Here is a 14,733-nt window from a genome sequence, read left to right as displayed (position 1 = left end):
GGGAATATTACATAAAGTTGGATTCAGATAGACGGATAGACGTTCAGCAAAATGTAAGATCTAGTGAAGACCTCGGTAAAGCTTCACGGTGGATGAAGAACAAGCACCTTTTATTCTGTTTTTCTTAAAAACAAAATACAGGAGAGGATTACAGTTTTGTTGACAACTAGTAAAACACAATGTTATGGTGGTATTTGTAAATTGAACAGTGCATAGTAGGATCATAGTACACCAGTATCTCCTTTCCGGGGCAGTCGCTCCACTCTGTCTCTTTAGCATATCCACTGGAAGAAACGTTCAAATGAGCTGGACTGAGCCAGACCAGAGAAGTCCTTCTCTTTAAAGATGGCGTCTTGGTCGTTTAGTGCCAATTTTGTTAGGACGTCTTTATCGACGTCACTTCCTGTGGCGATCACCGTGGAGGTGACCTGAGCCCCGCGCATGGCGCTGATGGCCTCGTCCAGGCTGCTGCTGTTTGTGACGCCGTCGGTGATGAAAACGAACGAGACCTCCGTGTTGCGTCTCGTCTGGCGAGCGTTTCTTTTTCCCAGGATGTTGTCGATGGCGTGGATGATGGCGGGCCCCACGCTGGAAGAGGAATCCAGGTAAGGCAGGCGAGCTATACCCTCAGCGATGACAGCAGGGTTGTGAGTGATGGGGAAGGCGACGTGGTATTCATTCTCCTTGCCGAATTCCATCAGTGCCAAGCGTGCTCGCATGCGATCAGTCCTGCTCTTGGCAAGAACCAGGCTGTCTGCAACCTTCTGCACAAATTCACGGGTATGCTGGAAGTTCTTAAACCCAAGGCGCTCTGATCCATCCAGCAGAAACACCAAATCCACCGGCCGCTGGATGCACGGGGCGACGTCAGGCTCTGCAAGGACGGAAAACAAATCGTTTCCTGAACTAAACGTCGTCATGACCGAACGAATGCTCGGGCCCAGAGAAGCACCTACCGCTCCTGCAAGGGAGGTCAGGGCACACAATCACAGGTTCTGGAGGTGAAGCCAAATGGATGTTAGTCAGAGTAATGTGCTGATAGACCCCCCCTATCACCCCCCTGCTGTTACCAGCCTTACCGGGACAGAGCACCGTCTCCATCGTCTCTATGAAGTCATCCGCCACCAGGTCAACGTAACGCTTCATCTCAGTCACGCGTTCCTTTTTCCCACACGCTATCGACCCGAGAATCTCATCATCCTGCTCCTTTTGAAACATGTCACCGACCCCGATGGCGTTCACCACCACATTGCTGTCGTCGCAGAGGTACTGAAGCAGATCCTCGTCATCCCGCGGGTCAAAGCGGCCGTCCGTGATCACCACCACGGAGACTTTGGCTCGGGCTCTCTTGCTGTCCCTGATGAGGTGATCATAGGCGAACTTGAGGGCCGAGGGGGTGAAGGTGCCTCCGGCGATCCACTGCAGCTTCTTCACGGCTGTTTTAAAGCTCGACATGGAGTTTATGTCGGGGTCATTGAGACGAATGGCCTCAAAGGTCCCGTTGTGACTGAACTGCACGACTCCAACTCTGGTTCCTGAAAGAGGCAGACGTGTTATTCTCATGTTAGTTAAAATAAATCGCTTCCATAGACCAAAACCACAAATGTAATGAGACATTCCTTGACCTGTTTGTGTGTGTGTGACATATATATATACAGATTGTATTTGTTTTACTGCACTTTTCGCATAGTGCTACTTCATTAGCAGCGCAACCCCGTATGTGGAAGATAATTATCTACACATGTGTCTTAGTAATGAAAGAAAATGTCCCCATGTGTGACTCATTTGTGGGTTTTTCCATGCTGCAGAGGAATAAACAATATGAGCCTTTGACAAAATGAGTTTTCTGTTTTCTGTTTTCATTTTACTTTGTATTAGTTAAAAAAAAAAACAAGATTATAAATTATGCTTTAAGTGCTTTTAGAGGTTCCCTAAACCTCAACGTGAAAGTAAAATAAAATCTCATGCTTTTGTTTTGTAATCGCATCAAATTAAATTCGCATTGACACCGTTTACGCTGGGATGTAAGAATATTAACTAGTAGCACTCAGTAGCTGAGAATCTGTGCTCCATCTGTGCAGTCACAAATGTGAATTAAGGGTGCTGTGTGTAAAGGGCTTTACTGTCCAGACGTGTATTCATTGGTGGATGAAGCGACTCACTCTTTGGAACTGCTTGATCATTCGCTACAGCCTGTAATTGGTGAAAGTGATGCCTGTGTTGCGTTTTCGCCTGACTGTACCGGTTTGTGACGCAGGGTCGCTGGCCATAGAGCCCAGCCTGTTGATGGTGTTGATAACAAAGTTTTTCTCCAGGGTGAAGTTGGTCAGTCCAACGCTTTCTGAGCTATCAATTACAAAGACGACATCCAGAGCTCCGCAGCGCTTCTCGCAGTCTGAAAGAAGAGATGAGAAGCGGATCAGTGCATTTAAAGATGTTGGGTTAGGGTTATATTTGAATGCTGGTATTTGCCGCACCGCAGCAACCGCACGTCTCCCTGATGTAAGTCATGACGTCACAGTCCTGCAGCGACAGGAGTGCAGGTTAGAAGTAAAAGCACCATTTCCTTCAGTATTAATACTTTTTACGGATGACTCACAGTGAGGCCAGAATCGCCCACTGGTCCTTGATCCCCCTACGCGTGCACACACGCACACACACACACAGAGAGAAAGGGCAATGTACTGTAATTGGATCTAAGTTTTGCATCCATGGTCAAGTCATTATTGTCTTACATCAGTTCCAGACTCCCCTCTTTGTCCTCTCTCTCCTGGCCCGCCGGGCTGACCTGGTTCCCCCTGTGCAGGAAACAGTGGAAGTGATTCCCACTCATGAACAACGCTGCACTTCTTTTGAAAGTCAGATGATGTGCGTGACAGAACTGTTGGCCATTCTCAGGAGAATGCTCTAATTGTTTTTCACTATTTTTGCAAGTACACCATGTGGGTGCGCTGAACTCGGCAAACAACTTGAGCTGTTTAATTACACAGATGTTTTTAATTCTCCTGGCAGCGGGAAACATCACACCTCTGACGTCCAGCTGGTGTGACCGGATCCAATGAGACTGTGTGGAACCTGAATGAAGAGCATGATCCGGAACAACTTCTGACATTTTCAGCCACGTTTACACATAAAGCTTACGTACTGTGTACTGCTGGTATCTGTCACTGGAGAATAAGGGCAACTGACAGGCTTACTTTCGAGACTGCTGAGATTTCAGGAGCCATTTTTCAATGCTCTGGAGACCAAACTGCATTCACTGTGACTGTATTCGAGTTCTGGCAGAACTATATAAATATATATATATCAAACTGAGCAACATGCGTTTTATGGTTTGCATGTCCGGAGGCATTCCTACAGCACAACTCAAAGGCGTTTTGATGTCATTCTTACGGGGCCTCCTAAGGGTCCTTTGTCTCCAGGTTCTCCTTTGGCACCGCAGTGTCCTCTGCCCCCAATGGGTCCTCTTCTACCCGGATTACCTGTCTCTCCCTGGAAAGATGAGAGTTTGAGGATTAGACTGAAGTGTGCAAGATGTGCGGGAATATTTCGGAGATCAATGGAAATCCCTACAGTGGGTCCTCTCGGTCCAGAATAGCCGAAGCCTGGTCTTCCAATGTCTCCCTGCAGAAGAGAAATAAAACATTTGTTGCCAGTGTCATGGTTTCTGCATGACAGTGAAGAATAGAAAATGTGTACCCACCTCAGGTCCCGGGAACCCGGTGTCTCCTCTTGGTCCAGGATCTCCAAGATTTCCCAGAGTTCCCTGCAACCAGAGTTTTCAGTGAAATGACTTACCTATCGTGTCTTTGACGCACAACTCAGCCCATGAGCATTTAATCTGAGGCTTATGATGCTAGAAATGACCCACGTTTCCTCCTGGTGACCCCGGTTCTCCTGGCTGTCCCCTGGGCCCTGGTAGTCCTTGGTCTCCCTGGAGACATCAAGAGAGCATACAGATATTACTGGACATCAACTTCACTCAGGCTCACATACCGGCACCTAGAATTACTCATACTGATGTGGATTTGTTAAAGAATGACACTGGACAGATTATATTAAAAAGTATTTTCTATGGAAAATGTGTATTTGGTAACGGCTAGGCTCTGGCTAGTTTGGCAGGACACACAGTGCATGAGGCAAAAGTCAAGCATTGAAGACTTGCTGGGTTCTTCGGAAGCTTCTGAGTCATCTCTCCACTGTAATCCTCCCACAGAATGGTTTCCTCACCGTGGAGCCTTTTAATCCATCTTTCCCGGGCCGACCTCTGACTCCAAACGGCCCTAGTTCTCCCTTAAAGAAAATAAATGAATGTCTAAGGATCTGCGTCACACCCTGAATGTTAAACAGTAACAGTAACAGAGATGTCGTGTTCTTTTTCGGTTTCCGGAGAAAATATGCAAGGAATTTTTCTGAGAAACTGTTCAGGATACGTCTGATAGCAACACACAGCTGAATTATACTGCAGCAAGGAAATGTTTATGATCTTTATCTGGGAAAGTTAAACCCCGTAGACTGACACGAAAGACGCGGGCCTATCTCACACCGTTAAAATCTCTTTTTAGATCAACAGTGCCCAATGATTTGTGAGGGTTTCACAATAAATGATTGGCTGTTTTGATCCTAAGCATCAGCTATGTTTCCCCTCATGCTGTTTTTATTAAACACATTTCCTTTAACTGAGTCATATTTCAGAGGGAAAACGCCGCAGTGTTTACAACAAACAAAGCTCTGCAGCGAGACTAAAAACAGGAAGTGCTTTACGGATGTGTGGCTTTCTTTGAGATCTGCGCTAACCTTCTCCCCTTGAGGCCCATCCGGACCATCTGCCCCCTTTGCTCCAGGGCTGCCTCTCCTTCCCTGTCAAGATATAAGTAATAATCATTTTATTTTAGTAACTGTGGGAAAAGCTCAAAATGATAGTATGTTTGTTTTGTTTCAGAATTTGAAATACCCTCTCGCCTCTTGATCCAGGTGAGCCAGGAACCCCCTGCAGGAATAAATAGTGTCGTTTCAAAGTCGTCTACATAACATAAACTTAAAGTTATAGAAGCAATTCTGCAGTAATAATAATCATGTTCTGTACCGTTGTTCCTTTGTCTCCCGACGGGCCTGGATTCCCAGGATAACCTTTTTCCCCCTAAGGAAGTGGGACACAATTTCTTTATTTTTATAATAAAAGAGAAAATAAAAATGGACGATGTTTTAAATAAAAGTTTACCTTTAGTCCTTCATCACCTGTCGGGCCAGGGGGACCTGACTTTCCATGGAAGCCTGGGTAACCCTAAAAAACAAACAAAAAAAAGAGGTGATTAAATAATGTAGAATTGAAATCCCTAAATATCTGCAGGGCTAATAAATCAAAGATTTATCCTTTAATTCAGGCCACATGGGCCTAAAAGATTGGCCTTATTGAAACTAAAATCAACAAGAATGGCGTGACGAAATCGAACGAGAAAACGTCCGGACGTGTTGGAGCTTGCATTAATGGATAACAATAATACAATAATGTGCCTCAAAGGCTTTTATCTACAGGACAGCTTGAAGTTTACGGCAGGATAATGTGGCAGAGAGAGGAAGGCATGCAGCAAAGGGCGACTGGGGTGAATCAAATCCGTAGCCTTCGTGAGAGGACTCAGACGGGGTACCGCCCATCCACTGAGCAGCCTCGGAACAATTAGCTATGATTGTCAGAGGGTGAACACGAAACACACTTCCTGTTCTACAATCTGTCTGACCGCTGCGGTTTGGACTGAAATGTTTCAATCGCCTTTACATTTTTGGAAACCTTCATTCAGGCATTTATACCCTGTTCAGGATTAATTGTCAGTTTTCCTCTGGTCCATTATGTTTGATTACTTTTGAACTTAAGAACAAAGGCAAAAAAAAAAAATATCACTGTGTGTCAGTGAGGAGTGTTAAACTGTGGAATAAAATTAAAATGTGTATTTCTGTGAATGTTTTGCAAAAAATGTACAAGAAAATTGTGATCGTCAAATATTGTTTATAAGGTTTGAAGACAATATGAATATATATGTATATTTGTATATATGTTCATGTATGTGTATAATGTATATCTATGTGTATGCATGGATATACTGTATATAGTTATTAAGTAATTTCTGAAAGAATTGGATGGCTATAAAAAAAATTGTGTTTGAGAAGAAAAATAAATAAATCATTTTTTGGATGTTATTTTCAGAAAAGGGGTCACGTAGGTTCCACATCAGTATTTACAAGCTTCAATCTACCCGCCTTTGGTTCATCTCGGTTACAAAGCCTTTGAAAAATTGTCCTTTGTCTCTGTCTCATTAAAAAGTGAACCAAAATAAAATGTATTCATTCATTCAACTAAATAGCTCTAATGATATTCAAATTCTTACAAGCCTCATCTGTCCTTTATGTTTGATTCTAATTAGGAAAACATGGTTCTAGCGTCTCCCAATTAAAGCAGAGGCAAATATTCTGGTTCTGACCTTTACTCCTTCGTCCCCAGGTGGTCCAGTGTCACCAACATCTCCATGGTAACCATCCGGTCCCTTTTAGAGACAAACACCAAAAGGATTCTGTTTATCAGTATAACATTAACCCCTCACATGCATTACTTCATCGAACATAACATTAAGAGAACTGAGTCCATGAATGATCTCACCAAAGACATTGGCCAAAACACATCAAGTGTAACGTTTGGAAGTTATTTTGCTGTACAGTTGAAACCATCTCCTTCAGAGTAACGTGAAAATAACGTTGACGCATCCTTACTTTGTCACCTGGATCACCTTTACAGCCAGGAGCTCCGATACGACCGACTTTTCCCTTCAAATTCCAAGAGATAACTGCATCAGGCGCCAAATCAACACACCAATTAAAAGTTGTTGAATGCTACTTTTTTACTTTTCCATATGAATACTCACCTTTTGACCATCTGTTCCATTTCTTCCAGGTATTCCCGCCACGCCCTGAGCAGATGGAATTGTGGAGACAGAAAATTAGCTACTTTATACAAATATTCCAAAAAGAAAACACAAATGTAAGAACTTCTAGGTGTACCGTTCTTCCAGATGCTCCAATTTCCCCCTGTTGAGGTAAATCAGTCATTAATGCCAACACCTTTATATTTGACAGATGAACTGAAAAGCAGGACTATAAAGATTGAACTCCCACCTTGTCTCCTTTCAAACCAATGCCTCCCTATATCAGAGGACAGAAGGACATTGAGATTTGAAAATGTGGACATTTTTAAATGGCACACACAAAAGAAAAAAGAAAATCATTAATCAGTGTGTCTCAAACCTTTGGACCAGGTCTTCCAATTGGACCTTCAATGCCAGGATCACCCTGTAACATAATGAATATTCTTCAGTGACATCTTTTTTATAGACCTTCTGACGTAGTAAACACTCATTTATTTACCTGTCCACCCCCTTCACCTTTTTGCCCTATTTCACCCCTCTCTCCTTTCATACCCTAGAAATAAGCAGAAAAAGTGGCATTTCAACAGAACAAACACGTTGTAAATGTTCATCACTCTAAAAATGTTTTTCAATTCTCACTTTTGGACCTTTAAAACCTCTCGGTCCAGCGATGCCTTGAGTCTCGAAACATTTATGTTCATAACACTAGAAAATAAATGTGGTAATACAAGGAAAATAAGTGACATTTAGTGCAATTCCTGGCAGCAAAAATGCATCTCAAATCATTTTCAAATTACTGATATGAGTCATTTAAAAGCCTTTCTTACCTGTAAATATGCTTGATATTTCTGCAAATAAAAAAACAACAATAAGAGAGCAGCGCCCGATAATCATAGAATAATTTATATCTGATCACATTTAAGCATTAAACTCCAAGAAAGGACAAATATTCAACATCACCATGGCTTTTATGATTCGATCGATGGACTCGGTCTTTATTTTGGGTCGCCCATCAATGATCTCCACAGCCATGTAGTCATCGCGGTACAGACCAATAGGAGAGCTGGCAATCTCACTCATCCCTATGTCGTCAATGCTTTGGGACGCTGCCACGGAGAAAATATTGACACCTTGCTCCCGGGCCTTCTCTGCCATTGCCTTTATCCCTCCACATGGACTTCCTGTCACATGCCCATCAGTGATGACCACAGCAAAGAGGACAGACTTCTTCACAGAGAAGTGGTGGGTCAACTGATAGGTCATGTTTTTGAGGGCACAGTCGGTGAAGGTGCCTTTGCCTTTGTATTTAATCCCAGCGAGGTTCCTAATGAAATTCTCCTTGGTTGTGAACGGGCTGAACACAAACTGTGTCTGGGAGAAGTTCAGGCCTCCGATGGACCAGCTGATCTCGACCCTGCCTTTGTATTCCTCGGTTTCCAGCCTCTGGACAAAGATCTTTGTGAACTCCTTGACGTTTTCTACCAGGATCCCCGGTGGAGACTCCTGCAGGGCGATAGTCTCTGATGTGTCGATGGTGAAAAACAGCTTGATGGGACACTTGATAATTCCATCTGGAGGAGAGATCAACAACACATATTTAGCGTTTCTGTACTTTTGGTGTTTTACACTAATTCTAAACGCAATACTAAATGCAGTAGCAGAAGGTAACTTAGTACTATTGCTTGAATGCAGTCTTATGAAACTTTTATTTGACTGTAGTATTTTCATGGTTCCTCTATTCTACTACTTTTTAACTCTTTAGTTATTATTTACTTTAAAAAAATTGATTTTTGAAATGAATTTAATGAACATAAAACACACAATGTAACACACAACAATAACTGTTAATATAATGCATGCTTCTATTCTACTAAGGCGAAACTGTATATTTTCATTAAACTAATCTCTAATCTAAATTCCAATGACATATGTGCACCATCAAAAGGGCCCTGTTAAGTAAATGAAAAAAGAATATGGCTCTTTTTCTTAATCTGGATCTACTCAAAACTGTAAGAATTCTTTTTCTGGCACAAGCCCTTCTATTCTAACATATTTTTATAAGAATCCATCAAATAGTTTATGTTACGTAAATAAGCCTTATCCAAAAAGATAAAGGCCGTTTCATGAAAATATGTGGGGAGTAATATTTGAGTAAACCTGCTAACAGATGACAATATTACCTCAAGCAGCAGTAATAATTAAGAATTAAGAGTAAAGCATTTCATAACATTTTATGATGGACATTATGCTGAATTGAAATCACAAGATTACAGTGTATTGTAATTTTTACTCAGAATTTGATGGGATCTAAGTTAGACCAAGACCCATCTTCATATTTTTTTTTTCATCATGATCCATCCAGCAGTTTATCTATAATCCTGTTAAAAACAAACAAACAGACAAACAAACTGACAGAAAGACCAACGCTGTCAAAAACATAACCTAAAAATAAAAATATGTCAATTAATGGAACTCACTCTTACAATCTGGAGGGCCTGGTGTGGGTTCAAAGGGCGGTGGGGTTGGATCTGGATCGTCACCTCGGCCAGGTATCGGCCTGGGTCCACGGAGGACTTGAAGGGTGGCAACTTGGAGCATGCACAGGAAGATGAACCCGGAACTCATTCCCATCTTTTCCTGGATAACACAACACAACACAAGACAGGGGAGGAGCGAAACGCACAGTTGTTGAGGACTTCAACGCCAACGCTCCTTGTAAATGCAGGAAATAGCTGTCACACAAGTGAGTCGTCACAGCAGGCGTCTGCACGGAGCTTCGGAGTGTTTATCACTGCTTTAAACAACGTCAATGAATGACCTCACAAAAAAAGGACAATATTTAAATTCTGGCTGGAATGAAACATCTAGTCGTCTAGTCGTCGAATCCCACCTTTCCAGTGGAATCCAGGGGGGGGGACAAACCACTTCAAGCCAAGCAACAGAACAAAGACAGAGAGGATTTCATGTTGAAATGGGAGAAAATGAAAGTAACTCATTTCTAACAATAATTTTATTTAATTATTTAATCCTAATCCAGCAGAGAGTATGTATTTGTTGATGTAAACCCAAAACAGGTACCAAATTGAAAATAAGTACCTTTACGTATAGGTACCGTACTCAAGTGCTACTTTAAGATACGTGTACAAGAATATATCCTTTATATGCTGTGGTATATTTGTACTGCATCTTAGATCAGACTTTGAATTCAACTATCTAACATCTGTCAGCCACAGACAGATATTAGATAGTTAGATGTTAGATGTTTGAAACATCAAATATTCATGTGTTTACATAATATAATATTTAACATCCAAACTATATAAAGTTGATTTAAAATGCCTTGATATGAAATAGCTTCATAATAAAGTATATATAATGTAGTTTCTGCAACTGGCTCCTCTGAATCTGCTTCAGCATTTAAATACTACCTAAAAATGAAGTTTGGGTCCAACCCTGGAGCAGAACAAACATGTGGAACTTTAGATTCTTTCAAGCAGCATCTTGCAGCTGAAACTTGTCAGGAAAAACTCTGAAGGTTCAGTTCATCACATCAGAACCCAACCCAAGATATTCCCCTCCAAAAAACCAATAAACGGATTTCATGTTGTTCAGAGATCAACTCTCTGTCGGTGCTTTGCTTTGCTGAAACTTAATACAAATTGAAATTATGACGACTCACCGGCGACGAGAAGGAGACAAACCCAAATCCAAGCTGCGCCTTTGACTGCAGGGTTTCAGATGATTTCCAGAGGAGCGTTATTTTTATTCATCCCAGTCGCAAACCCTTCAGGGTCAGGAGTTGGTCCGGGAGCCGCGCTCTAGAAAGAGCGCACACACGCACACACGCACACACGCACGCACGCACGCAAGCGCAAAGGGGATTTCACTGGATTGCTCGGACCATTAAGTGGGTTCGGGGAGGAGCTGTGATCGCCCACACTCGTTTGTTTGAGGGTTGTGTTTTCACACTGGTTCCTTAGCAGGATTATGCAAAAACTGCTTTTTGGATTTCCACCAAACTTGAGAGGAGGATGATTTTTGGTCTGGACTGAGCCCAGTTAAATCTGGTTGGGATCCAGATAAAGGTTCTGATTTAGGATTCCATCCCAATTTCTGTAACATTGCGTCAGATAGCGCAGATGTCTCTTTCATTAAATACAGCAGGAACATTTTGGGGGGGCATCGATGAGTGTATCCCTATTGATGCAAATAAAGGCCCAGAAAATGAACTGGTTTGCTGTTACAACAGTGAATTTGAATTTCTGGTTAAATGGATGATTGATTTGGGTCAAGGCCTGGTGGAACTGAAGAGAACAGTTGTACATTCTAGCTTGTTTGTTTGTCTGCATAGGGAAAAGTTGTCAACATTTTTTTGTTAAAACTTTGTCAAGTGAAGAAGATTTTGAAATTGATCCTGGAATAGATCTTCTTCAATATAAAAAGTAAATAAAAAATCTTGTGCCATGCCCCGAGAGTAATGATAAAACAACTGATGATCTCCTTTGACAGGATCTTGTTTTTCTTGTTTTGACGTACTGTATCCTGGAAACCTTCGTCCTGCAGTTCAGCTCTCAGTGACAGCAGTGCTGGCAGAGGTATCCTCTCTCCAGAGTGCGTTCCAGTTGGCTGCTGTTAGACCCGGCAGCTGGAGCGAATGGAGACAGTCTCCAGATTGAAGGTGCAATTCTGGAACGCTGCCAGAATGACTGTGAGAGTCGCAGACTAATGCTCTCGAAAGAGACGTTTTAGACCCAACTCGGCTGCTCCACATCCTTACATGGAGAGGGCTGTGCACGCTCACAGTGTGTTTATGCTTCAGGATGTTACTGCACGCCATGAGAGATGTCGCCGCGCCGTAACGTAACTGCTGCTGCAACTATTCCAAAAATTACAAATGAAACAATAACTGGACTCATCAATCAGTTGGGAAACAGGAAATTTGTCTTTTTATAGACAGTTCAATAATTTTTCCAGCACAAAAATGTTCCAACTTATCGACTGTATTTGCTTTCTGTATTTTTTGGACTGTTTGTGCAACCTTGCGTTTTTAGAATAAACTGACTCGAGCATTAATTTACTTTCGTAAGGGTTTTATCCTGTTTAGGGTCGGGGGGGTTGCTGGAGCCTATCCCGGATAACATCAGGACAACTCCCCAGCTTATCTCAGTGCTACGTGCAAGACGAGCTACGAATCATACTCACATTCACGGCTATGGACTATTTTAGAATCAGCAATTCACGTCTACTGCATGTTTTTGACGGTGGGAACAAGCTGCAGGGAAAATATGCAAACTCCAGACAGAAAGGTTCTGGGAGGATTTGAACCAAGAACCTTCATGTTGTGAGGCCAGCAAATGTCACATATTTGTAAAATGCAGTGACTAGCAGCGTAGGGCCTGGTCAGAGGATCATCCTACTCGCTAAACAGCTGACTTTACAATGAGGGCCACAATTATTTTACCAGAAAAAAGAGACAAGATGAAAAATATTTCACTAATGATGGTATTTTTTGGGGATCTAGCTCAGTAAATTGAGATACATCAGACTAAATCAGCACAGGTTTAGCTGCGATGAAATCTCCTTCCTCCTGTGCCAGACCTCTTCTCCGCTGGCTGTGCTGCTGCACTGATGCATTTCTTGGTGGAATCATTTGAACCCATCAGCAGCCTCAAGGGCGTCTCGCAGCGAGGAAGCACCGATTCAACCGCTAACTCGAGAAGAGAAAACATCTTCAATGCAGCTTTGGTGGGAATTCAAAGTAATTCTGTTTGATTGCGAGTCTGAATGTTTGCTGGAAAAGCACGTTAAGAAACTGTTTTGATTGAGACCGTACTGTAGAAACTGGACTACATTTTCATTCCTTCTAGCGAGGCATAAAATCTAATTTTACGCATTTTTTAAATAAATGAAAGGCAGAAATGTGTCCCATCTGCAGTAACTGTGGTGAGGTCATTCTGTGGTCCTCTAAATGAAACTGCATGTACTTCAACAAAAGCAAGCACAGATATGCTCTGGTAAAAAAAAAAATATTGTGAGAAAGACCGAGGACTCAAACCCGAGAGATTAATTTATACTCACAACTTCCCTCAAATCTGTCCTCTAAACTGTCTTTCTCGCCCATCTACCGATAGAATTTCATGTGCTGTATAAGTCAGAATTACCTCTCAGAATCCATGGCAGAGTTTACTTACTAAAACTGATGTGGGGCAAAAAATAAATAAATTAAACGATTTAATGTTTGTCTGTGGAATTCTGTTCATTGTCAAGTCCTGATTTGTTTTTCTTCTCTCTGTCGAGGACAGACTTTTGTTATCAGATGAGGTGAATCATTTTTTGGTGTCCCAATGAACACAGATGATCAATGCTAAAATGAAACATAAAATGTCTATTAAACTAACACAATGCCTGAGGCTTCTTCAGCAAAGCCTCCCCACACTCTGTGCAGTACCTCGTGCTGATGCTGACATCTCTCCAGACCCGACTAGAGTTCCCTGACTTTACCCGCGTGAATGCAGTACGGTGCTTCTTTGCTGTTGTGGAGAAAACACGACGTTCATTCGTGGTTTGACTGCCAAGAGAGCAGTTTTAAAGTTGAGGCTCTTTTCTTGCATTGTCAGACTGTGACCAGAACCAGTGATAAAAGGCAGCCCTGTGAGGATCATGAGGAACAACACTGGACAAGCTCAACACTCTCATTCGGCAGGGCCATGCGGCCTTTATCACCGGTTCTGGTTGTAATTTTGATGGACATAATTTCTAGGTGCAGCCAGAGGCTGGAGGTGGTCCACTTTGGAGACTAAAGGATTTAATCTTTGATTTTTGTGGACAGTCAGCACCAAATCAGGAGTCTCATGAGTCAGGGGCTCCATAAGAGTCCTTCTTCAGCTTGAAGACATCCCTTACCTTGGGCGTACACCCACCCACCATTCGTTAGTCAGGTTTCATGACTGCATTAGCATTTAACAACTGTTGAATAAAAAAACCAACAATCTATATTCTCATCGCTTTATTTCACTGAGCTGAAGCCCATGTATGTAATTTAAAGAGCTTAAGCATTATTATGTGTAAATAATTTGTTTGCATGTAAGTTTTGACTTTTAGGATTCAGTATTATTAGGTAAATATGTTCTGCTGCTGACCTGGAAATCCATGAGGTTATGCCCCTGTCATAAGAATGCACTAAAATAAGGCTAAAAAAATGAAAATCAATACATGTGCAGCGAGATATTAAGAGAGGAGGGCATTTAAAGACAATGTAAGACTAGAAAACGACAATCAGAGATTGCAGACCCTCGCCTCCAAAAGACTATTCGATCTTGTGAGACAGTAAACAGGGCTTCCGGATCAGAGGGGCCAAACCTGCTCTAGCTTGCTGCTCTGGAATGTACTACTAGACACCTTCTGGACTCTTTTTCCCATCATGCCATTCGTGTCCCTCCCTCTTAAAGTGGCAGTTTACAGCACAGGCACAATTCCAGATGTAAAAATAATTCTAGAATCTGGATCCAGATCCGGATCAACGCCATTCTCGGGGAGGACCGAGCCACGGACAGAACCTTGCTTGTGTAAAAAATTCAAGTCGATTGGGTTACTAGTTTTTGAGGTTTTCTTTTTTTTTCTTCGAGTTACAGACAAACAGACAAACAAACGCACCCAATTGCAATACCCTCGCCTCCTCTTCGGCGAGGGTAATGATGCCTTTTGCTTATGGAAGGCATTGTTCTAATACCTGTATTTATTTATTTATGCATTATCCAATCCTCAAGTAGCAAAACTGTCAAAAAACAAAACACGAGAAAAAAAAATGAAGCTACTAAAA

The 14,733-nt window shown here is 42.2% G+C and overlaps 1 protein-coding gene across 1 annotated transcript; it reads right to left on the bottom strand.

The window, feature by feature from the left end:
- Window positions 1-110: 110 nt before the first annotated feature.
- Window positions 111-9,545, bottom strand: LOC137902112 (collagen alpha-2(VI) chain-like). The gene is made up of 27 exons (XM_068746169.1): window positions 9,392-9,545; window positions 7,875-8,485; window positions 7,742-7,762; window positions 7,554-7,619; window positions 7,414-7,467; window positions 7,294-7,338; window positions 7,165-7,191; window positions 7,051-7,077; window positions 6,915-6,959; window positions 6,763-6,816; window positions 6,477-6,539; window positions 5,222-5,284; window positions 5,087-5,140; window positions 4,955-4,990; window positions 4,798-4,860; window positions 4,231-4,293; window positions 3,872-3,934; window positions 3,704-3,766; window positions 3,574-3,624; window positions 3,394-3,492; window positions 2,736-2,798; window positions 2,600-2,635; window positions 2,478-2,523; window positions 2,243-2,395; window positions 1,080-1,535; window positions 957-995; window positions 111-874 (listed from the first exon to the last, which is right to left on the bottom strand). Exons 1-27 carry the CDS (start codon window positions 9,543-9,545, stop codon window positions 273-275), a joined length of 3,117 nt encoding a protein of 1,038 aa, XP_068602270.1. The 3' UTR covers window positions 111-272.
- Between the last annotated feature and the right edge of the window lie 5,188 nt (window positions 9,546-14,733).

Source organism: Brachionichthys hirsutus, chromosome 12 (assembly GCF_040956055.1).
Source record: "Brachionichthys hirsutus isolate HB-005 chromosome 12, CSIRO-AGI_Bhir_v1, whole genome shotgun sequence".
In the NCBI taxonomy this organism is placed as follows: Eukaryota; Metazoa; Chordata; class Actinopteri; order Lophiiformes; family Brachionichthyidae; genus Brachionichthys; species Brachionichthys hirsutus.
Note: the sequence above shows the minus strand (reverse complement) of the source record. Positions and strands in the feature narration are given on the sequence as shown.

Bases quoted from the DNA above. Each gene is read 5' to 3' on its own strand.
- LOC137902112 (XM_068746169.1), bottom strand. From the start codon at position 9,545: ATGGGAATGAGTTCCGGGTTCATCTTCCTGTGCATGCTCCAAGTTGCC. The intron at 7,078-7,164 runs GTGGGAGTTCAA...TTACCTCAACAG, and splicing joins TTGGTTTGAAAGGAGACAAG to GGGGAAATTGGAGCATCTGG. The intron at 6,540-6,762 runs GTAAGGATGCGT...TGTCTCTAAAAG, and splicing joins AAGGTGATCCAGGTGACAAA to GGACCGGATGGTTACCATGG.